The 25,372-nt window shown below is 45.0% G+C and overlaps 1 protein-coding gene across 2 annotated transcripts; it reads left to right on the top strand.

Moving 5' to 3' along the window:
• Positions 1-12,888: 12,888 nt before the first annotated feature.
• On the top strand, positions 12,889-20,257 carry GRP (gastrin releasing peptide). Of its 2 annotated transcripts, none has more exons than XM_030567226.1 (3): positions 12,889-13,349; positions 15,814-16,083; positions 19,884-20,257. In XM_030567226.1, exons 1-3 carry the CDS (start codon positions 13,178-13,180, stop codon positions 19,913-19,915), a joined length of 474 nt encoding a protein of 157 aa, XP_030423086.1. In that variant the 5' UTR covers positions 12,889-13,177; the 3' UTR covers positions 19,916-20,257. The 2 variants fall into 2 exon arrangements, with proteins under 2 accessions (XP_030423086.1, XP_030423085.1); XM_030567225.1 differs by having other exon boundaries at positions 12,893-13,349; positions 15,814-16,064.
• Positions 20,258-25,372: the final 5,115 nt, after the last annotated feature.

The raw sequence follows: 25,372 nt of genomic DNA, 5'->3' as shown, positions 1-25,372 counted from the left end.
TCAGGGTTTTTTACATTTTTGAATATGTTCAAGTATATTTTTATATATAATTTATATAACTTTTCTCTGTTGCTATCATTTTATATTCAATACAATTCCAACCACTATCTATCCATATAAAAATACAGAGATGTGGCTGAAGCCAAAGCTCAGATTTAACTACACCTGAACATTGGAAGTGTTTGAAATATGAATCTAGATCTGAATTTTGCAAATGGCAGAGTTGCTGCCTAAGCTGTGCCTACTTCATGGATAAAATAGGACTTCAGTTTCTAGGTCTGTGACTAAACACCGTTCAACCACCCTAAATTTGTATATGTAATCTCAAAATGGCATATCCTTGGTATCCAGCATCTCTGAGACTACATCATTTGTATATATGCTACATTTTAATGAAAGAAAATATTTTAAAAATAATGAATGGAGCTGCCTGCTGTATTTTTGCATGGAGTGATGAATTCTATCAAATACTTTATGTGGGATGGGGAATAAGAGGACCCCTTCTGTACCAGTGCAATTCTGATCTTGCCCTTGTTTTTAAACCACTCAACTCCAGTGAATTCAGCAGAGTTATTCCTGTTGTACGCAGGTGTGAGATCAGATCCAGAACCCATATCTTTTAGTTTTGAGTTGATAATCAAAGGGATTTTGTGGGACAAGCGGGTTGTTTGTTTTTCTCCTCCAGGGTTTCAGGGAACAGCTTTGCACGTGGGAACCATGAAACTTCCAGGAAGTCACACATTCCTTTGATAGAAAACCACTCTTCTCAAGGAACACAGATTACTCTGATTCTTTCCTAACGTAGCCATCATGCTGAATGCATTTGTGAACTCTGCTTTTTATTTTTTTGTTTCTCCTTTGAGTTTGGACCACCCAATAATTCTCCAGTTTTCTACTCTGTCCTTGCTCTATCACCTGTCTCTCTCCTACTTTTGCCCATAGCTATCAAAACTAACATCACATATTCTACCCATCTATTTTCTCTCAAATATTTGGTGTTTCTTAACTCAGCCCAAGGGCCTGCTCAGGAATTTAAACTTGACTGATTTTGGAGAGGCACATTAGAGCAGCCGCTGGTGGTGGCCGCTGGGGCTGGAGCAGCGGCCGGGGTTGGAGCAGAAATACATATTTCTTTTTATTAATGTTGGGGGCGAGGGGCTGGGCTCCTGCCTGGCCTCCCTGCTTGTGCACGCCCTTGACTCAGCAGCAGCTTTATGTGGAAGAAACCTGAGATTTGGAAAATTCCAACACATTTATATGTGTTTTGTCTAGACGCCTATTACCATAGTTTTAAATGAAAACTAGCAGATGCCAAATGAGTCACCTATGTCGATGACTCATTAAAATCACTGACCCTTACTTGCTACACCTGGGTCCATAGCTGTTGTGGGGAAAGCTTTCAGTGGCAAAATCTTACACCGTGTCTTGATTTTTGCCAAATTCAAGTTCAGAGGGAGCAAATTCTATGTCTATCCAAGCACTTACACTGTGCTCATTGCCATATCGTCTGAGCATCTTCTACAGAAGAGGTCCCTCTGCTGAGAACACCATGTTGCCAAACAGATCTGGACTGTCATAACAAGAAAGTGGGGGAAAGATGGTCTTTTTTATAGCTAGGTCTTAGTCCATGCTTCAAAAATAGTTCAATTGAAGAGACTGGGTACTTGGAGGTGAAAGAGTAATCATTTCAGAGCCCAAAGAATCGGTCTTATCTGCTCAAAGTAACCTGTGCTAGTAAAAATGAATATTTTGACATAGCTTGCATGCACACCATGAATATTCTAGCTCTGAGTTTGACCTAAAATTTCCTATTTTTTTTTCAAGGTAGGCATTTGAATATGCTAAATAATCATCAAACATAGAGTAACTTCTTCCGAGCTGACCTTTCAAGATGTGGCTATTATACTCCTTTCCTGCAAACTATGAAATGTAAGAGACAGGGGAAACACAAGGAGAGTCTGAGGAATCAATACCCTGCTTAATTGCTTTTTTGAAATAGAATACACAGGGATGTATGCAGGCAAAGGGATACATTTTATGCTTGTCACATGTTATCTAAATCACCAGAAGATAAACTACTCAGGTGAACAATGGAAAACTTTTGGCATCCTCTAAGGTACGTGTGATTTACTGTACAGATGTTGCTTAGCTTTTGGCAGACAGAGTGGAGAACTCATAGACTCATAGGTCAGAAGGGACCAATATGATCATCTAATCTGACCTCCTGCACAAGGCAGGCCACAGAACCCTACCCATCCACTTTTATAACAATCCCTAACCCAGGACTGAGTTATTGAAATCCTCAAAATTGGTTTGAAGACCTCAAGCTGCAGAGAATCCACCAGCAAGTGACCCATGCCCCAGGCTGCAGGGGAAGGCGAAAAACCTCCAGGGCCCCTGCCAATCCGCCCTGGAGGAAAATTCCTTCCTGACCCCAAATATGGCGATCAGCTAAACCCTGAGCATGTGGGCAAGACTCACCAGCCAGCACCCAAGAAGGAATTCTCTGCAGTAACTCAGTTCCCATCCCATCCAACATCTCCCCGCAGACCATTGAGCAGACTTATCTGGTGATAATCCAAGATCAATTGCCCAAATTAAACTATCCTATCATAACATCCCCTCCATATACTTATCAAGCTTAGTCTTAAAGCCAGATAAGTCTTTTGCCCCCACTACTTCCCTCGGAAGGCTGTTCCAGAACTTCACTCCCCTAATGATTAGAAACCTTCGTCTAATTTCAAGTCTAAACTTCCTAATATCCAGTTTGTACCCATTCGTCCTCGTGCCTACATTAGTACTAAACTTAAATAATTCCTCTCCCTCCCTAACGTTAACCCCCCTGATATAGTTATATAGAGTAAGCATATCCTCCCGCAGCCTTCTTTTGGCCAGGCTAAACAAGCCAAGCTCTTTGAGTCTCCTTTCATAAGGCAGGTTTTCCATTCCTCGGATCATCCTAGTAGCCCGTCTCTGGACCTGGAGAACTAACTCCAGCTGTTTGTTTCAGAGGGTGCCAAATCTTCTGGAGCTCTTGTCAATTCTGCACCACCCTGAATGTGGGACAGTATCTAACAGGCACAACCTTGCCTTTTATTTTGCACACAGCTGGGTTTTGAGCGGTAAAGTTCAGATCCCTTGTTATAACTATTACAGCAATGCACAGACGTCCCAGCCAGGATCAGAGCCCATGGTACTAAATGTTGTGCAAACACACAGGGAGAGACATTATCCTAGCCCATAAATGTTTACAAGTTTAGATCCAAACGTTGGTCAAGGGGTGCAGTGTTTGATTCAGCCCATTATTCAAGTTCAGGCCTGTTATGAAACTTGGATCCAGATGGGAACTTTCTCCAAGTTTCAGGATGCCTGTATCCAGGCGTACAGGTTGGTCCAGCGTTTAGTCCTGCAGTAAGTACATGGTAGATGCATCAGACCTAAAACAGCTCTTCAGAACTTCAGAAAGTAAACCCTGCCCCTTGGAATCTGCAAATAACATTTCACCTCCACAGTTTTATCAAAATTGAAGACATAAATATGGCACATCTAATTAAACAAAGGCATATACACAGGTATCATAAGAAACCCCTTTAGCAGGTCTTGACTTGGATAAGTTTAGTACTTTATAAAATACAGCACCAATCCAAAATTTAAAAAATGTTGACCCATCTATTGTTAAATAAATGCTTTATTACAGCATATTGTTCTGTGGCTGCTGATTTATCTTGTGGTTCTTAGAAGAATAGTGATTCTTTAGAAAGCAATTATTGCAGAGGGTCATTGTGCCGGTTATTTGGAAAATACCTAACATGCATCCAGATTCTGAAAACTGCGCATCAATCAGTTTGGCATGTTACACATTTACAAAGTATTCCTTAGCGATTAGGCCTTATTATTCTCTTGCTGATAGGTTCGAGCCACTATCAGCTCTGTACATATATTATATGTGCCTCTAACATTTCAGGATCTGACTGCAAACGGGATGATGAAAGATATACAGTATTTTTAATCTTTCGTGCCTGTTTTTTCCATAAAATCTGCTTTAATGGAAGAACAATCATATTTGCCTGAAATGCAAAGGAAGCAAATGAAATAACAGTATAGTAATAATGTTACCGAAATTAAAAGCCATTAATGTCTTCCTGCTATAAAGCTTAATTGTGACTTATTTTACCAGTGTGTAGACATACAAGAAGTATGAATGCTGTTTTAAAATTAGGAGGATTATCTCGAAGTTCATATGCAAATATTATTGGATTTCTGCTTTAGCAAAGAAAGGCTGTCTCAAACGAATAAGAGTGAGTCACTTACAAATAGATTAACTGTACTTCTTGTACCGGGAATCTCTCTCGAGTTTGAGGGGTTCCTGTGTATTATCTAATTATTTTGTTCTGAAAAGGTTAACAGGAAAATACAAAATGTGGTCAGGAACTGTTAACATTCTTATCCTCAAAGGCCTGTATAAAAGAAACACTAGCAATGTGAAAAATAGCGCAGATGTGTAAGGTTGAATCCTCAGCAGTGTCTGAGATACGCTCAGTAAGGCTGAGGGACGAGGGGACAAAAGTGAATCTAAAGGTACTTTGAGTTCTTCCAGTCTTAAGGCCTGTTTGGTCCCAGGCATAACTCTTGGAGTATCCGGAGGGGTCAGGCTTTTGAATACCTCCAAGTTTTGGGATATTTATGTGGAGAAAGTAGGAAATTTCTGTATTGTTTTTATGAAAAGGATATGTGTCTCCGTTTCCCCACTCATTTTTATTTGGTATAAAGGAGTTTATTTCTTTCCATAGACTGGAGAATGGACAATGAATTGACTAGGTGTGGATCATGTAGATGTGTCCAGGTTGGTATGAATGGACTACCAAGAACTGTCCACATGTGAAAGGAGCTCTCTGATGGAGACCAACCACCGGACCATTAACTTTTAATAACTGTGGGCCAAGAGAATCTGTTGGATGTGGATGGGTAATTACATGTCTGCCCAACTCATCAATCTGGAGGGGCAATGCCTGTGAAAACAGCATGGCTGGAACTTGAGACAAAGGACCTGAGTGTTAGAAGATGGATAAGAATCCTGCTCTCTTAGCCGAGGACATAATTCGCTCTTGGATAGTTGGGCAAGGTCAGGAAGGTTTGCTGCAGGTGTGCAGTCTGCCTACCACGCCCACCTAACTAAGCAAGGAAAAGCTGGCAAGCTAGATAAGAGACATGTGCAATGTCCCTAAATACGGTATTCTGGTTGTCACATTATGTCTTGTTTTGTCACTGCAAACATCTGCTGATTGCATCACTCCCAACAGGATAGGGTCTCCAACAGGGATCCAAGCTCATTTGGAAATGCTGAAGGAAATGCAGCAAGAAAGAGGTGCTGAAGCCAGAGCTGCAGTGTCATGAGGCTTGACCTGGATAAAAGCAGAGGCCCCGGGGCCTATCACTAAGAAAGGTATACTCCTAGAAAGACTGTATAAAGGTTGGAAGCATAGCATGTCCCGTGGATTCATGACAGTTTGTAACTGAAGTGTTGGTGCAGTGTATGGAAAATTTGAATCTGGTTTCAGGTTCAGATTTCAGACAGCCCCTAAATTTTGGGATTATTAACATCCAAGTTTCTGATCTCTGTTTAGAAAGGCTAGGGGGAGGGGAGAAGTGGGGAGTATCTAGTGAAGTTCCACAGCTTTCAATCTGAAATAAAACTATGTGTTCAGATAAGACTTTGATGGTGGGTGCTAACATAAGTTAGGTAGTGAGAGAGAGAAACCAAGACAGCTGTTTGGGAAATGATTTCATTTCCTGTGGAAAATTAAATTGGAAAATATTATTGAAAACTGAAATGCCCTACTTTGTTTTTGGCAACCCCAAACTGAATATTTGTGGGGGTGGGAAGAGAGATGCGGGGGAGAGGTTAATACTGAGAAAGTGGGATTTCAACAAAAAACCTGTGGGGACATTTTTTTAATTAAAAATTCACCAAAAAACCTCAATGAAACATTTTTAACCAGCTCTGTATACCAGTATTGTTCACTATAGTAAGGTATGCCCTAAAGGATGAAGTAAATTAAACTTTCATTAAATGTATGAATGACACAACGATAATAACTTGAGGGAGAGTGAGATGAGATTTAATGTAAAGAAGTACAATTTAATACTTTAAAGGACTGTTAATATTTATTCTCATAACTTCTGTGAAGAAAAAAAGACTTGGGGCTAATAGTGCATAATAAACAGAATATGAACTCATAGTGTAATACTGCTGCCAAAAGATTAACAGAGTTCTGGGAGTTAAATACAGAGCTATGGGTCAGGAGGTTATAACATCACTTTGTACTGTAAATACAGCAATAGCCCCCATATTCCAAGGAAATACATAAAAAGCTGGAAAGAGCTAGAAGAGCAGCTACAATACTAATGATAACGAGACTAGAAAATGGGCATTATCTTCCTAACTTAGTTTGTACAGCTTAGAATACTGAAGTTTTAGGGAGAACTTGGCTACCTCCTTTGTCCTGCCAATGTTCCCAGGCTTCACCTTAGTTCATTTCTCCGACAAGCACCTCTCTGCTTTCTCTCATGTCACAACTTATGTATGGAAGAAATTTTTGTATAGATTCTGAACCAAAAAGATATGACACAAAAAACTACAACTTCCAGAAAGGATCGCTGCAGCTCAGTTGCTCAAAGACCGTAGTGCATCAGGGAATATGGAGACCGGACAGGGAAAAGAGCTCCGAGGGGATGAAGTGGGCAGGAGGGATAAAGAACTACAACTCCCATGAGGCAGCATGTTGTATCAAGTGAAAACAGAGATTCTGAAATGACTCCCATGGCACTGAAGAAGTAAAGGCAATAGGAGAGATTCTGAAACAAAATGGGAACTGTCAAAACATTTCATTTTGATTGTTTCAACATTCTTGAATTGAATTTTTTCTGAACATTCACCTTTTCATCCTCAATTGGGATGAAAACAAATCCTGTTTTATGATCAGCTCTAATTGTAAAGGGCAGGGGATGCCTCTTCACTATATATTTATACCACATTTGGCACAATGGGGCTCTGATCCCTAGCTAAGGTCTCTAAACTGATTATAATTTAAATGATAAATATAATTAATAAACAAAATAAAAGAATGATTCACATTCAAAAGTAAAGGAAGATGTGCTGGACTAAAGTTAATCAAGGATACGAGTTAGCCCAGACAACAGAAAACACATTTGTCTCCACAGATGATTGCACAGTGAAACACTTAATGTAGCAATATAATTGTAGCACATTCATGAGGAGTGTTCATCACTCCTCATGAATGTGAGGTCAATTTTGGTCAAAGCCGTGTAGGATTCTTCAGCTGGATGATTTGGCAGGCATTGGTGGCTCTAGGTACCAGCAAAGCAAGCACCTGCTTTGGGCAGCCCATTTGCAGAGGCGGCAGGGATCGATCATGGGAGCTGAGAACCAACAGGGGGCTCTGGGAGCTGTAGTTCCTTGGTTAGCTTCCTGCCTACAGAGCCAGCCTTAGAGCAGGGAAAGAACTACATTTCCCAGCATTCCCTTGGTCACTACCAACAGGAATGGAAGGAGGGGCCCCTTATGCAGCAGCGTCCTGTAAGTGGAGAGTTGCACTGGGAATGGTAGGGAGACCATATTTTAACATTCAAAAAACAGGACACTCCAGGGGGAGGGAAGCCCCACTCTGCCACCATCCACTCCGTCCGACTGCCCCCCACAGAATCCCCAATGCATCCAATACCCAGCCCCCCACTCCCTGTCCCCTGATCACCCCCTCCTGGGACTCCTGCCCCTAATTCCCCCCCGGGACCCCAGCCCCTATCTAAGCACCGCTGGTCCTTGTCCCCGATTGCCCCCTCCTAGTACCCCTGCCCCTAACTGCCCCAGGACCCCACCCCCTGTCTAAGCCTCCCTTCTCCTTGTCCCCAGCTGCCCCCCAACTCCCCCCCTTGGACCCCACCCCTACCTGTCCCCTGATAAACCCCTCAGACTCCCATGCCTATCCAACCACTGCCTGTCCCCTGACTGCCCCCCTGAACCCCTGACCCATTGAACCCCCCCTTCTCCCTGTCCCTTGACTGCCCCCCCGAACCTCCTACCTCTTCTCCAATCCCCCAGCCCACTTACCGTGCCACTCAAACCAGCGTGTCTGGCTCCACGCAGCTCTAGACACCCTGCTGCCTACATGCTGCTGTGCTCCCTTGCAGAGCCCACAGCCCCTCCCCACCCCGCCACACCCAGCACCTGGCTTCCAGATTTGAACACCTCAAAATTCAGGAGTGCTCAAGCTCCGTTTGGGCAGCTGTTACTTCATTTCTCCCAAATCAAATATACTGATCCACTGTAACTTGCTGTAGAAAAAGTAGGATAAAATTGAGCAAGAAATGCTTTCCAGTGGTTATTAGGACTGGAATTGCTATTTTCAACAGCCATTGTCTTTTGTTTGTTTGTTTGTTTGTTTGTTTGTTTGTTTGTTTGTTTGTTTGTTTGTTTAAAAGGAAGACAGTGATACTGCATTGGCAAATTCCCCATAGAAAGAAAGCGTGGAACAAAAGAATAATAAAGGCACCTCAACTTTTCCTCATTTATGGAGGACAGTCTTATAATATGCGTCCAGATATCCTCCAATCACACAAGCTGAAAATTTTTCCACTTTACTGCAGCTCTGTAACCATATGGGAACCAATCCTGTCTGTGTTTTGTGCACACCCCAAATTCCTGCTGAATGACCCGCCGTGGGAGCTAGTTACCAGTGACCCAGGGCTGTGGCGGAAGGAGGGTACAGGTGGGAGGGAAAGAGCCCAGGGCTGGGGCAGCAGGAGGTGTGTGTGGGAGGCATTGGTGGTGGGGGGAAGAGGGGAGCCCTGGGCTGGGGCGGCAGGGAACTGGTGGGGGGGGGAGGGAGAAGCCCAGCACTGGAGCGGCAGGGGGTTTGGATGTGGGAGGGGGAGAACCCAGAGCTGGGGAAGCAGGGGCGTGCAGGGGGAGAGCCTAGGGCTGGGACGGGGGGGCAGCCAAAATTTTTTTTGCTTGCAGGGGCAAAACCCTAGAGCCAGCCCTGTTAGCAGGGCCCTTCCAGTCAACCTTATCAGCTATGCATCCTAGTGCCAGGTTTTTAAAAATACGTGTAAAAATCTGCCCCCCTAACAGATATTTGTCCAGGTAGCATAATCACCACACGAGCCACAACAATTACACATGACTGCACCATTTTGTTCGTTGGTTCCTGAGCTCCAGGCTAACAGCACATCAAGTTTCTATCCCCAGGTCCGACACTTCCATTTAGGCGACCTAGGCAATCACCTAGGGCGCCAGGATTATTGGGGGGAGCGGCATTTTTCCGGGGAGGGGCGGCAGGCGGATCTGGTGGACCTGCCACAGGCGTTCCTGCGGAGGGTCCGCTGGTCCCGTGGCAGGCCTGCGGCAGCTCCACTGGAGCTGCGGGACCAGTGGAATCTCCGCAGGAACACCTGCGGCAGGTCCACCGGAGCCGCGGGAGCAGCATGCGGGGCGGCGAAATGGCCGTGCGCCTAAGGCACCAAAAACACTGGTGTCGGTCCTGCATGTACCTGTACTATCCTTGACTTCAATGGGACTACTAATGTGCTAAAAGTTAAGTTGGGGCTTAAGTGCTTTTCTGGATCATGGCCGTTAAGGTATCTGCTAGACTCCTTAATTCTCTCCTTCACTGCATCTTTCTTCTTGCAATGTGGTTGAAATTGTTTCATCTATTAGAATATTGGCCAGTCCCAGAGGATCTTCAAGCTTTGGAGAGCTTGCAGGACCTCTGTGCCAGGTAGGAAGGAGGTTCCTTTAGCTCTCTCATAATCCCTGCAGTGAAGACATGGCCTATAGCCACACAGATATGGCACCGTAGTATAAATGCAGCCTACAGCCATGGAAGGGTTTTTTTCCATTGCTATAAGAACACCATCTCCCTGAGTGATGGTAGCTCGGTTGAGGGAAGCATTCTTTCATTGACCTAGCGGCTGCAACACTGGGGGTTAGATCGACATAGTCACAGTGCTTGATGGTGTGAATTTTGCACACCCCCTGAGTGCTGTAGCTATGATAATCTAAATTTTAAGCATGGTCCAGGCCAGAGACTTGTGAGCCATACTGTTAAATCCCAGATATGGTAAATACATAAAATACTAAGAAATAAAATAAAAAATAATAATAAAAAAGTTGGCCCAGGCCATCTCCCTGAGTCTTATGTGGACTTTTTGAGTTTTCTGTTTTACAGTGAGCAGGTCAGTCAAAACTGATTTTCAGGAAAATATTCATGCCTGTTTTCTTTGTCTCTTATTTGCATGAATTTTTGTGTAATCCGGTCAAGCTATTTTTTGTATTTTTAGGCATTATTTTTATTGCTCCTGCAACAATTTCTGTAGCCATTTTCAAATTTCACATACTGTTGTGAGGTACCTTTTAACTACAACTGTCCTTTGATGAATCCAGCCACACGCAAAAACATAAATATGTGTTATGCACAAGCTTATCTCTGTAACCACACAAGCTTATCAGTTTCCCAGCCCTCCCCCTTCTTCCTATTATTTGTAAACCCCACTTGTGTCTTGCCTGATATTTGAACTGGAAACTCTTCAGGGCACAGGGTGTCTTTTATTCTGTCTGTGCAGTGCCTCGCCTATTGGGGCCCCAATCCTCATTGGGTCTCTAGGAACTATTGTAATAATAATCAGTAATTAATCATTTCATACTCAACTTAGAAATGCACACAGGCACCCCAATTGTAAAGATATGCAGAAAAACACTCTCAGTGCACTCCGACCTTCACATCACATGCTCGGAGGGGTACAAAACACAGAGCTGAGTAGAAAGAAGTAACAAACAGTAGAACTAAACTGAATTTTGGATTCAAATGAAGTTTGCCAGTTTTGGATTTAAATAAACACTTGTGATTTTTTTAAAATAGTTATCTAGCTGTGCAAGTTGTATTACTTTGTCCATTCAGGGCATGCAGTTCAGTCATATCCGAAATTCAGAAAGGTGAAATTCAGGAAGAGAAAACCAGAACAAGAGCGCATACAAGATTCATAATATTTTATCCAAAATTAAATTATGCCTTCTGTGTTCACCACTACTTTAGAGGTCTAAAACCACAGCAGCATCATATACCTGGCTAGGTACACACACATACACGCACACGCACACACAGCAAATATAGGTGAATGGCACAGAACGCAAGAGCCACAGCGACACACACACAGCCCACTCACCAAGAAAAACGAACACAACACAAATGGCAATGAAAGGAGAGTGAAACAGGAGAGACAGAAACAAATACAAAGGGGGTCAGCTGATGCTATAGACCCTTGTTACCTCTGAAAGGGCCTCGATAAGTGTAAGGTCACTCACACAATATAACCATGCACGTGCAGCCATAGAGATACTGTCAGACTCCCCTGCAGCAGTGCAAGTGCGTGGGGCGAGGGAAGGGAAACCGCCCCATGAAGGATGCACTAAAAGGGTACAGCATAGAACCAGCTGCGAGCCAGTGACACACCGGGCCATGGGGTGGGCAGGAGCATGGGTGTGCCTAAATGAGGCTGGCGTGAGGACGCGTGCACGGTACAATGCCAGGGGGCCATCAATCAGCGGGCGCCTGTCCCGGTGTGAACAGCCCGGTGGTTATCAGCGACAGGAACTGGGTCAATAAAGCCCACTCCGGCCCCTGCCTTGATAAGAACGTGCTGGCTGGGGCGCAGCCAAGGGCTTATCAAGTCTCACAACCCACAAGGGAAACAAAGCTCCCCGGCTCAATGAGCGTGCGGGGAGGGGGCTAGCGGTGGCTTTGTACGACCTGGGAATTGCAGGGATGCAAGGGCTTGTCGAGCCAGGGAACGGGAAACCTCAATAATGTGCAGTCTGGTGGGGAGCGAGGGAGCGGGGGGGCTCAGGAAATCTCAGTCCCCAGCAACTCGCTCCCGAGCCCCGGAGTTACTTTGGGAGCAGGGCTGGAAAGCAAACCACAGCGTCCGGCCCCCTGCTGCCCAAAAGTAGGAGTAGGGGGCGAACGGGTTAATACGCTCCAGAGGCGGGGCTATGGGGGGGTGGGGCGCTGAAGTGTTTGATTCAGCGGAGCCCGGTAACACCCAGATAGTCCCCAGAAGCAGCGATATTGCGCCGGGGAGCCGGGGGTTGATGCTGTGGAAACCACACTCACACCTCCTGGTCTCCAAAGTCGGGGATACTGGGGGATTCAGGTGTTTGATACAAGGGAACCCCGGTAACACGCCTGCTCCCCAGAGGAGGGGATGGGGGGGCTGAGATGTTTGATACAGTAGCATTGCCCTGCTCCCCAGAGGCGGGGATATTGAGGGCTGGGATGTTTGATACAAGAGAACCTCAGTAACACGCCTGCTCCCCAGAGGCGGGGATATTGGGGGATTGGGGTGTTTGATACGGGGGGACCCCAGTAACACCCTCCCGGGGCGGGGACATTGGGGCTGGGGTTTTTGATACAGTAACACTCAGCTGTTCCCCAGAAGCTGGGATATTGAGGGCTTGGAGTGTTTGATACAGGGGAACCCCAATAACATCCCTTGCTTCCCAGAGGCGGGGATATTGGGGGGGGGGGGGGAGGTGTTTGATTCAGTAACTCCCAGCTGTTCCCCAGAGGCGGGGATATTGGGGGCTGGGGTGTTTGATACAGTTGCGCTCCGTGCTCCCCAGAGGCGGGTTTGCAGGGGTGGAGCTGGGGGGCGGATAACTGGGAGACACTAGCGCTCTGTAACTCACTCCCCAGAGACTATCACGCCGAAGCTGGGGGTCGGGGATGGTTGAATCATGGTCCATTTGGAAGGAGAATCCCGAGTCCTGATCCCGCCAGCAGGGAGGGGGCAGGGGAGGGCTCGCAAAGGATGCGCCGCCCATCCAGCCGGCCAGCGCTGTGTGGCTCTGGCTGGCTGAGCGATCCGCAGCCCCTGTGCTCCCAGAGCCACCTCTGGGGGAGGCGCCAGGTGCCTGAACTCCGCGATCACCTCGTCCCGCTTCCTTATAAATGTGGGTCAGCGCTGGCGGCGGCAGCAGAGGCGACAGCAGCACCTGGCCCCGCAGATCCAGAGTAGCGGGTTCCCTCCCTCCACGCCCGGAGCCGGACGCGCAGCAGCAGCAGCAGCAGGGAACCATCCCGCCTGGGCAGCGCCGCGCACCATGGGGGGCTGCGAATTCCTCCTCCTCTGGAAGCCCCGCTCCCTCCTTTCGCTGGGCCTCTTCGCCCTGGTCCTGCTCGAGGTGCACTGGGGCGCCGCGGCTCCCTTGCAGGCCAACGGCGGAGCCTCCCCTCTGGCCAAGATCTACCCCAGGGGCAGCCACTGGGCGGTGGGTAAGTGTCCGCGCCGCGCAGGGAGCCCGGCGCAGCCCCGGGCCCCGCTGTAGTATTGATTGGAGGCGGGCGCGCTTCGTGGTCCTACTAGAAACTTTGCCCCTAACGCCCGTCCACCAGCCCGCCCTAGCACGTGTGTGTCTGTCTGTCCAGGGAGCGATCGATAGCTCCAGTTCAGGGCCTCGGGGTACTTAGCGCCTCCGCCCAGACGTCACTAGCCCGTGGGTTTGTTTTTTGTTTGACACAGGCTGTCCCAGCGCAGGGAAGATTTACTTTGTATTCAAAAAGAGCCGTTTGGGGTAGGGCGTTGATTTTTCTCCGGCTCACGAAAGCAGGAGATCTGGCGAGACAGATGCACTCTTACATGAATCGGGGGGTTCAAGGGTTCATAAATTATAATACATGCAAAGATGGGCGCTGTTTGAGGCTGGGAATCCCTGTTGGCAAAGAGGCTCTTTTCAGCCCCGGAGCCGTGTCACAGCAATACCGTACAACCAGAATTTTGTAAGAAAAGGAGCGTTTGCCATGGGCGCATGCAGTGGCTGAGCTCGAGAACAAACCCGCGACAGCCGCGCAAAGAGAAGATCGAGGCTACCTTTAAAACCCTGTGATTCATTTAAGATGATATCTGCGGTCCATGGCAGGGCTCCCACAGGCCCTAACCTCTACTGATCTGTACCGATCAGTATTTGTTCATGGGATGCCACGGAGAGCAGCTCTACACAGCCGTAAAACAAGCCTGTCAAAGCATAGGGAGAGTAAATCTCAGCGGCTGATCTCTGCCATTCTCTCCTGGAGCCAGGTGTGGGGCACGGGCCATCTTTGTAGTCTGAGTTTGTCCAGCACCAAGCGCAAACGGGTCCTGTGGGCCATGACTCGGGCTTCTAGGCACTAGGGTAATAATAATAAATCTACAACTCACTTTAATCAGAGCAGTGAGGTGGGGCGGAGGTGCAAGAGAGGAGGTGTCTTCCATCAGAATAGTTGCAGGAGGCGTTTGTGACATCCATCAGAGCTGCCTGTGGGACTGGGAACCGGGGGAAGGTGTAATTAAAAACGAGTCAAATACATTCTTAGGCGAATGGACCCATCCTTCTTACTACAAAGACCAGGTGGGTAGGGTGATATTTTTATTGGACCAACTCCTCTGGTGAGATAGAAAAGTTTGGGGCTAAACAGAGCTCTTCTTCAAGGCACGCGAGTTGGCTTCAGTCCCTGATTTCCATGGCCAGCACGTGCCTTTTGTGTTACTGTCACTGGAGGAGGCTGTAGTTTCATGTGGAAGCTGATAGTGTCTGTCTAGCTAGTTAGTAGCCTCCCAAAGTCGCCTGGTTTCTCTTAGCTCCTCTGGCGCGGGTGTTGTTTCCATTTTGTAGCATTGGTTTGTGGCTACGTCCCAGAGGCAGGGATATTGCGGGCTGGGGTGTGATACAGGGGCAGACTTGTTTCCTTTCGTCTGCTTCCCCCATCAAAAGCCGCAGAGCTCTGTCTCGTTTCTATCAGCCATGGCATGAGAGGTGGAAATGGAATTAAATACAGCTCCAGTGACCGCAGATTAATAATATGTCTTTGCAAAAGTGAACGGGAATTCAAAGCTTGCACTGCGCGCTGATAGTGTCCGGGGGAAGAAGGGCGCTGCAGTGGGGAGTAAGACAGGAGAGCTTGACACTTCGGAAGAATTAATCATTGTAACACATCTCGCTCCTTCTCAGTTCAAAATGTATATTCGAGAGTGAGAGCCAACCGAGGGGCAATGAGCCCCCTCTGATACTGATTAGAGTTATTTCCTGAAAGCTGTGCCCTGACTTTCGCTCCACTTATTACAGAGGTCACTGGCAAGTTCTTGTCCCCAGCGTTTCTCTTTGGCAGTGTAGACTTGCCCTCAGTTTGTGGATCACGACCACTTTCAATTTCACTTTCATAAAAACAAAACCTGGAATACTGAAGCCGATCAATAGCTTTGTGCCATAAAATTTGCGGTTAAAAGTGGTGGGAAGAGGCACATTCTGGGAAAAGCCACATTGTGATGCTGAACTGGCACCTTGAGTGGAAAGGAATTAAAACTCTCAACCTCTCCACCTGCTCACACGCACTCCTGCTCTCAGCTGCCTCTTTACCCCTGCCAGTATGCCTTGTTATATCTATTCTCTTCTCATCAGCCTATCCCCCACCCATTTAATATAATGAGCATAGGGATTTTTGTGTGTGACTTCTTGTGAGTTCAATCCTTGAGGGGGCCATTTGGGAAACTAGGGTAAAAATCTGGGGATTGGTCCTGCTTTGAGCAGGGGGTTGGACTAGATGACCTCCTGATGTCCTTTGCAACCCTAATATTCTATGATTCTAATTGGTGCGACATCATCCAAAAGGCTCCACTGGCCAATCAGAATGTGGCTTTGGGCAGCCACACTGACACTCTAATTAATTTTTGGTTAATGTGCAGATATTCTGATTATTTTTATAGGACATTTAATGGGGAAAAAGAGCACTGGAGATTTTCCCTATGTTTATGAAGAAGAAAACAAGATCCCATTTTCAGCATTACCTGAAAATGTCAAGCAGCTGGGAGAGTACCTGCAATGGGAAGAAACGTTGAAGAATTTGCTAAGGCTGTTAGAAGGGAATGAAAACAGAAGCACTCAGATCCTAAGGGAAGAGCTTCCCTGGTATACCAAGAACACTTGGGAGACAGATGATGACAGCAGCTTTAAAGATGTAAGTTTAATACAAGAAGGTACTGTAAATCTTAATTAAAAAAAAAAACAAATTAGCTCCTAACTCTGGGATTGTTGGTAGAGCTGGTCAAACAATTTGTAATGAATAACTAATTCAGTGAATTTATCCCTTATTCCTGTTCGCAAATTGTCACTGAATAGAGTATACCTTTTATGGATGTATTTAGAACAGCTCAGCAAATATTTTGTAAATTTCAGTATATGGCTTCGGTGCAAACTAGTTGATGTGAATATTTTTTCAAGTATTGTGATTTATTTGTATTATAAAAGTGCCCCAGTCATTGCCAAACAAACACACAACTAGATATAGTCCCTGCACTGAAGAGGTCACAATGCAATCTGAAAACCCCTGCAAACAATAGGAGGGAACCACCAGGGAGGAAGATTAAGGATGATGATAATAAGATCACATGATGGTTAGGTAGGTGAGCTATGTTCAGACTCAGTAGTTTTGTATTTTTAAAACCACAAACAAACAAACAAACAAAGAAGATATCCCCAACTACTGCCCAGTCTGCCTCTCTTTAGATAGCTGATTTATTTGAATTGTCAGTATTTCCCTTTCTAAATTTGAGCTACATGAATGGCCATCTGTATCACTTGATAGTATTTCTGTCCTTTGATAATGACCTAGCCTTGATAAACCGCAGCCACTCAAAACAAATTTCACTTTATCAGAAAATGGGAATTTGGGGCTAAATTCAGAAAGGGATTTAGGAACCTAACTGCCATTTTAGGCACCTAAATCCCAGGATCTCCATTGAGAGTTACAAAAACCCCATTCAGCAGCTGCCAAACATGCAGGTGCCTAAACTCACTGGGTAAAAGTTCCCTGGGTGCCTATGTTTCTGCCTCTGTGCAGGTACAGGGCCACCTCACTCTAGGTATCTGGCCTCCTGAGCCACAGTGAGATGCACCTAGATGCCCAAGTTGCCTGCTAGACCCAAGCCGGTAGGCATATTCTGAGGCCACTTACCAGATTAGGTCCTGCATGTGAGTTCACCCAGAACAGCTGCAGGGAGGGAGGAGGACCTCCTTTGTAACTTTTAGCCCAGTGATTAGGGTACTCATCTGGGATGTGGGAGATACCCAGTTCAAGTCTCCCTTCCACCTAAGGTAGACAAGGGATTTGAACAGGAATCTACCACCTCTTTGGTGATGCTCTAACCATTGGGAATAGGGACAGTCTGATATGGGGAACTCTCTCCTGTTGAAGCTGTGTATAAATAATGAAAGAGCTGTTAGAGTAGTGGGACTGGATCTCCCATATGCTAGGTGAGTGCTGTAACCACCAAGCTAGGGAGTTATTCTCATGCTTGTGCTCTTTTTCATCCCCCCACTCCCAACCTGGCCCCACTAATGACTCTATTAAATCCAAAGTGGAACAGCTTCAGCAGGAGAGACTGGGGGCTCCCCTACCCATCAGAATATCTGATAGCTCAGTGGTTAGGGCATGCATGAAAGGAGATTTTGCTTTGCATTTTTCAATGGTCGTGCACAAAGAGCTTCTATTTTTGTCATAAGCAATCTGCTTAGGCCCTGAGCCAATGCCTCCTGGAGTCAGTGGAAGTTTTCCCAATGACTCCACTAAGTGATAGGGCAGGTCCTTAAAGTCAGATGATACCCTTTTCTGAGTTTTTTCTCTTACAGACACAGAGACCCTGGGAATCTTGTGGGCTTCACATTCCATGAGCATTTATGATACTATTTAAATAATGATCATTAGCTGCATAAATAATAAACCGAGGCTAGTGTAATATACTGGTGTACTGGTCGGATAGCCAATGAGACTTGGAGCATAAAAGCTGTAATTATCAGAGAGCTACAGGGTCCTTTTGAGTGCAGATTTTATCTCTGTAGCATCTCTGAAATATGATACAGTCTTAGTTACCCACACTTTGTCTAGTCACTCCCTTCATTTTAATGTGGTGCTGTGGAACATCTTTATGAAGGTACATAGATACCTCAATGAGGAATGTGTTGTGAATGGCTAGATGTAAGATGGTCAGATAGGGTTGACTTATTATTATAATAATGCTGTTGCCGCTGACTCCAATGGGTGCAGGATGGGGCCTGTAAGTTGCATGAAATAAATCCCAACTCTTGCTGTATTTGAATTTTCAGTGGAAGCCATGTGTAATCAGTCATGGTAGATTGTATCTGCTGCTGAGGTCAGATACTGGAGCCAAGCAATGAAATGTAAAAGTTCCAAAGAAAATGGCATTGCAGACTATACATGCAGGCTGAGAGAACATATATCAATTATTCTGGGACCACTGCATGGTCAATCTATTACAAGGCTGTAAATAACGCTAGATTGCGTATGTGCTTGTGGAGATGTTAGCATCGCAAGGGGTCCATCTAAGTATGCATCACCATAGACTTCCACCTACTGAATGTACATAGTGGGGGGAAGAATCTTACCTGTAACTCTTCATACTAATGTATGAACCTAAAATGTAACAAGCAACACACTTTGTATGTTTTGTGCTGGGAATAGAAAACTTCAGAATATAAGGCCGTGTTGCTAGATGTATTTTTGTCAGGGATGTTTCCAAGTGGAATTTACTTAATGCCACTTTATAAGAAGGAAGCCTATTATTATATTTATTTCCACTAGTGCCCACAATGTGTGAGGCATTTTCCAAACATAAAAACTACAATCTCTGCCCTGAAAAACTTACCATCCAAAAGACAGACACAGGGAGGGAGAAGGATTATGACATACAAATAAGTGACGAGGTCAAATGAAGATAGGCTCCCTCTTGAGTGGGTACCAAGTACTTGTAACTCAGTGACGTTTTCTATATGTCATATGATAATTTCTACAGAACTTTATTGGTTTCATCCCATTAAACTCTCTACGTTTATTCCATAAGGAAAGTACAGGAGGAGATCCTGTTGAGATTATACATAGGTTAATTTGTGTAGTGTGGCAACAAGTTTACAGGATTATTAAAGACATGATGCCATAATGTACACACAGTCAGTGCTGTAATTTCATTGTTTCATGTATATATTTAAATGTTACATTTTAAAAATCCAAATTAAAAGTATCTAGAGTTTAAAGACAAGCAGCAGAAGGTCCCTCTGGTTTCACATCTGGCTTGTATATAAGAATCAGCTCCCTACCGCTTTACTTATTTAGTCTCATTTTTCTATCTGTGTAGCTGAAATCTCCCACTGCTACTATGGTGTTCTAAGCACAATTCTTCTCTATTCCTATTGTTGCCTCCTCATATTTTCCCTGTCTGATCAGGGAGTCTACAGTGCTTGTTCATTTTTATTATCGTGAATGTCATGTCCTAACAATTCAGCCTCAGCCTTGCTCATTGTTCCCCTAAGGTTTTGATTTTTGTTTTACTGTCAAATTCTTCTGCCTCAGTTAATTTCACAACCCGCAAATCAACACTAGCTCTGCCACCCCTCCGACACAGAGTAAATTAAAACTAATCTGGAACAGCTGTAAAAATCTAAAGCAGCTGCTTTGCTTGCTGTTCTAAGGTTTTGCTCTTGGAAGTTGTTGCAAGTGCAATCCAAAGTAAATTATAAAATGTTTCTATGAACTCACTTTCCAACATTAATTTGATGTTAAAAAAATGGGACTATGAAGAAAACAACTTGGAATAACTCTTTCTTGGTCCATGATTGTCTTTTAGCCAGCTAACATTGGGGGTAAGTATTAGGAATGTGTTTGTTGTATGGAATAGATACAGAGAACAGTTATACATTTGGTTTATTGAATCAGGATGTGACTTTTGACAAGCCTGTTCTGTAAATATTTATTTCTCTTTATTAGATGATGGATTATCTGCTTCAAGTTATGAATAGGAAAGAAAGCACTCCAAGCTGAAGTGAAGTTCTTCCAACCTTGAAGGAATAGAATAGTATCCTTAAGAGACTGTATTTCATAAACACTCAATTGTAACAGATAACCAACAAGATTACTTTTGTGTAAAATACCTAACCACTTGTATTCTTGTATGTTCCAAAATTGACTAAACTCTTCTCCTTTTTTCCCCTCCAAGTGCATTTTCTTGTTTGAACTGCTTTGCTGTAAATAATTGTCCAGGATGGGTCTTCCAGTTATCTGACTTCTCTGTCTAATCAGTTCATCTTTAGGTTAAAACTATATGACATTTCAACACTCACAATAAATAATAAGAAGGCCAAGTTTCTGTTTTTATCTGAGTTACAAAATGTTGACTGTGTCACATATAGTAACAAAAAAACAACAGGGAGATTCATCACAGGTTCAGCAAGATCCTCAGCTGTATAAATTGCCATAGCTTCACAGGATCCCATGGAGCTACCCTGATTTACACTAGTCAGGACCTGTCCATCTGTTCCATTGACCCTAAGGGGTGTATTTTCAGTGAGCCAAGACCCAAACTGCCTTACATATGTAAACGAGGGAATGGTCTCACTATTGTGGGGAACTTTCCTGGCTTATATACTACCCCGGTGAAATGGGCTAGTGAAAGGATCTGAGTACTCACTCCCACTTCCTTTACCCAGAGGCCTGTCTGACCTCGAGGGCTCCCCTTCCACTCTCCTGTGTGGCAGAGTCCTCATAATCCCAACAAGGCTGGGCCCAGGAGTCCTCGGGGGCTTGATCCCCAACCTTGTCGTAGTTACTTAGGGCAGTGGCTAGGGTGTCCCAACTCTGGGGTGCTTTCTCTGCACTGGATACTTCCCAACTCACTGATCACTACATACAGTTCCAAGCACATACAATTTATTAAAAATCAATCAATTAAAAAAATTAAAGAAAAAATGGGAAAGGTGAGAGGAAAACCCATCATCCCACGCTGTGGCATGGGGACATCACCACCACCATTTTTGAAATGTAAGGCAAGTTCAGTCTGTTTGTCACAAGTCCCAGGCCTCCTTCTCAGGCCCTGGCTGTGCTGCAGGGATGCTACAGGTCAGACACTTTCTCTGGTGGTGGCCACATGCTTTCAGGCGCTAGTGGCAGGACCCTTCTTCCCAGCATCAGCCCCCACCAAATTGAGGTTACATTCCCCCTCCAAGTCTGGCCTGCAAGGCCTCTTGGCTGGGGGCATCTCCCTGTGCTGGCCCCACTGCCCAGGGTCCCCCCTAGCTCTGCCCAGGTGCTCACTGCACACAGCTCTGGACTGCTCCAGCCCCGGCTCCACTCTATGTCAGCAGTGCTGCTGCTCTGCCTCCAGCTCCCTGGGCTGCTTCTCTGGCTTCTGTTGCTGTGACTCTGCTCCCAGCACTGACCTGCTCCCTGGCTGGCACAGAAAAGGACTTACGGGTTACAGTAGATGAGAAGCTGGATATGAGTCAACAGTGTACCCTTGTTGCCAAGAAGGCTAACAGCATTTTGGGCTGTATAAGTAGGGGCATTGCCAGCAGATTGAGGGATGTGATCATTCTCCTCTATTCGACATTGATGAGGCCTCATCTGGAGTACTGTGTACAGTTTTGGGCCCCACACTACAAGAAGGATGTGGAAAAATTGGAAAGAGTCCAGCGGAGGGCAACAAAAATGATTAGGAGGCTGGAGCACATGACTTATGAGGAGAGGCTAAGAGAACTGGGATTGTTTAGTCTGCAGAAGAGAAGAATGAGAGGGGATTTGATAGCTGCTTTCAACTACCTGAAAGGGAGTTCCAAAGAGGATGGATCTAGACTGTTCTCAGTGGTACCTGATGACAGAACAGGAAGCAATGGTCTCAAGTTGCAGTGGGGTAGATTTAGGTTGGATATTAGGAAAAAAGTTTTCACTAGGAAGGTGGTGAGGCACTGGAATGGATTACCTAGGGAGGTGGTGGAATCTCCTTCCTCAGAGGTTTTTAAGGTCAGGCTTGACAAAGCCCTGGTTGGGATGATTTAGTTGGGAATTGGTCCTGCTTTGAGCAGGGGGTTGGACTAGATGACCTCCTGAGGTTCCTTCCAACCCTGATATTCTATGATTTCTGCTCCCCAGCTCAGCTCAGTCTCCTGCTCTTCCTTAGCTTGGCTCTGCTCTGTCTGGCCCAGGTCCTAGGCAATTCCAGCTCACATGGAGGATGGGACCCACCCTAGCCTCCTGACTCCCCATTAGCCTGCCTGACCTGTCAATTAGCCTTTCCCCAATATTCCTGGGGACTGTCAGTCTCAGGGTTCTGATTTCCCATTGACCCATCCCCAACCTTTTGGTACTGGGAGGTATCCAACAAAAACAAACCCCACTTAGTTTTAGTAAGGGCCAACAGTCCCCTTACACATAGATGGGTAAGGCCCAAACATAGTGAGGTATTTCTGCCACCCAGGTGTCCCAGGCAGTGAGATAAGCTCATCCAGATGGACCCTGTATCCCCCTGCATGATATATAAATGACATCTCCAGTGGGCTTCAGAGTGGAATATGGAGGGGATGTGGGATGTCAGACACGACTAAGGGTAGGGTCAGATGGTTCACACAGAGGGCAGCTCCATAAGAACATAAGAACGGCCGTACGGGTCAGACCAAAGGTCCATCTAGCCCAGTATCTGTCTACCAACAGTGGCCAATGCCAGGTGCTCCAGAGGGAGTGAAGCTAACAGGTAATGATCAAGTGATCTCTCTCCTGCCATCCATCTCCATCCTCTGATGAACAGAGGCTAGGGACACCATTCTTTACTCTCCTGGCTAATAGCCACTTATGGACTTAGCCACCATGAATTTATCCCGTTCCCTTTTAAACATTGTTATAGTCCCAGCCTTCACAACCTCCTCAAGTAAGGAGTTCCACAAGTTGACTGTGCGCTGTGTGAAGAAGAACTTCTTTTTATTTGTTTTAAACCTGCTACCTATTAATTTCATTTGGTGACCCCTAGTTCTTGTATTATGGGAATAAGTAAATAACTTTTCCATATCCACTTTCTCCACATCACTCATGATTTTATATACCTCTATCATAGCCCCCCTTAGTCTCCTCTTTTCTAAGCTGAAGAGGCCTAGCCTCTAATCTTTCCTCATATAGGACCCTCTCCAAACCCCTAATCATTTTAGTTGCTCTTTTCTGAACCTTTTCTAGTGCTAGAATATCTTTTTTGAGATGAGACCACATCTGTACGCAGTATTCGAGATGTTGGCGTACCATGAATTTATATAAGGGCAATAATATATTTTCAGTCTTATTCTCTATCCCCTTTTTAATGATCCCTAACATCCTGCTTGCTTTTTTGACCTCCTCTGCACACTGCGTGGACATCTTCAGAGGCCTATCCACGATGACACCAAGATCTTTTTCCTGACTCATTGTAGCTAAATTAGCCCCCTTCATATTGTATGTATAGTTGGGGTTATTTTTTTCCAATGTGCATTACTTTACATTTATCCACATTAAATTTCATTTGCCATTTTGTTGCCCAATCACTTAGTTTTGTGAGATGTTTTGAAGTTCTTCACAATCTGCTTTGGTCTTAACTATCTTGAGTAGTTTAGTATCATACAGCCCTAATTCAGCACGAAGGCAGAGCATCTCCTACAAGAAGCGCACACAGCTGCATAAGACAGCGACAGGCCCCCCCTAAAACACTTGCTGGGCATGAACAGTGCTTCTCTCAGCTGCGCTGTGCTTCAAGGTGTACACTGGCCGAGCAAAGTAATCTGCTCAGTAGACAGAGGCCCTCGCACTCGACTGGGCAGTAACAAACCAGGTGTCCCACCCAGCAAAGGGAAATGGCTACTACAAGTTCCCACAGTAGAACAGCCTAAAACCAGACCACAAAGAGTACAAATAATTTCTCTGTGCAAATGACTAAACAATGGGTGGTGACATATGATAATGCATAACCAGGCTAGACAGTGTGACACTTAGCATCTTGGAATTTTACACTGTATTAGCCATGTGACAAAAATAATTCCCAGCTGAATGTTTCTTTCAAAGCAAAGCAAACCCTTCCTTGAGCGTGCACCCGAGGCCAGCCATTACTACTTTTCACTTTGAACAATCCCCCATGGCTGAGGAATAATCACTTGAGAGAGCCAGACATGATTCTGTCCAAAAGTTAGGTACAAATGGCTTTGACCAGAAACAGAGGCACTTTTAATATGAATGTACGGACACTCAGGGGGGACTGATACTAGCCCACGCTGCGTGCATAACCATGATTGCTAAAGGAAAGGAAATGTCTAGTGCTTCGGTGTTACATTTTACATGCACTCTCATTATTCCCCCCTCAAAATTAGCCCCCAGATAAACACAAACATTTTCATCCCTGGCACTTATGAAGCGATAGAGTCAATGGAATGAAAAATGTCTTCTCCTGCTAACTAAATGCTGAAACCATCAGGCCTGTGTTGATAAATTGTATAGTCAATTTCTTGTTCATACAAAATATACTCAGGAGACTAACTAACCAATGTCAGTCAAGTTTATTAGTATAGTATAGCAAAAAGGTTCTATACAATACCAGTCTCCAAAGACCAATCCTGTGCACCGATGTTACATTAACCTTACACAGAGGATGTGCTTCCCAAGTAACACATTTCAGCTGGTATTATTTGTATGATTTAACAAGTTACACAGCTCTTTACACAGCACTAAAATACAAACCATCAGGTTGTCACTGTTCCCTAACTTGTTGGTCTGTGTCTTCCTTAGCTTTGTTTTGGATTCTAGCATTCCAGATACTACTCTGTGAAGGTATTTCCTTCACTTGTACTAAGATATAGAACTAATGTAGCTTAATTTTTGATAAGTTTCCCATCTGCTTATGCCAAATGCTTCTTTCAGCAAATGCAAGGAGCTATGACATGAGTGATACCTGACATAAATGAACAGGATTATGGCATAAGTCGTTTTAGGCTAAATCACTGTGACACTATTTGTGCTTAATGGTATTACTGCTTAATAGATACTAATATATAAATATGGTACAGATGATACATATGAACATGATTTATATGCTAACTGCAAATATATTTGCCAACACCTGGTTCAAAGTGGAATTACAGTTCTCCTTTAAGAGGGAGTGAATGCTAATGAATTTTTATAAAACTAATTAAGGTTGTGTTAAATGAAGAACAAAATGATATACCTTAACAGCCGAATCCTGCAAGGTGCCCTGCACCATTAACCAACACTCACGGGCTTCAAAGGCCAAGCTCAGGCCTGAACAGCAACTTCTAAGTGCTGTCTACACACAGGGGTTTTTGTTTGTTTGTTTGTTTAAAAGAATGCTGGTGCAAGCCTTGCTAATCCACATCTGTCAACCTTGGTTGTCACTGCTGGGAGCTCCAAAACACTGTGGAGACATGCCCTCCGAGCTGGAAACAGATAGCCTCAGAAAG

The sequence above is a fragment of the Gopherus evgoodei genome, chromosome 6 (genome assembly GCF_007399415.2).
Source record: "Gopherus evgoodei ecotype Sinaloan lineage chromosome 6, rGopEvg1_v1.p, whole genome shotgun sequence".
Classification (NCBI taxonomy): Eukaryota; Metazoa; Chordata; order Testudines; family Testudinidae; genus Gopherus; species Gopherus evgoodei.
The sequence above is the reverse complement of the archived record's forward strand: the minus strand, read 5'-3'. Positions and strand labels throughout refer to the sequence as shown.

What these genes read in the sequence shown, in the direction of transcription:
- GRP (XM_030567225.1), top strand. Translation starts at nt 13,178, where the DNA reads ATGGGGGGCTGCGAATTCCTCCTCCTCTGGAAGCCCCGCTCCCTCCTT. An exon ending in GGGCAGCCACTGGGCGGTGG is followed by an intron (nt 13,350 to 15,813) that starts GTAAGTGTCCGC and finishes TTATTTTTATAG; the next exon opens with GACATTTAATGGGGAAAAAG. An exon ending in ATGACAGCAGCTTTAAAGAT is followed by an intron (nt 16,065 to 19,883) that starts GTAAGTTTAATA and finishes TCTCTTTATTAG; the next exon opens with ATGATGGATTATCTGCTTCA.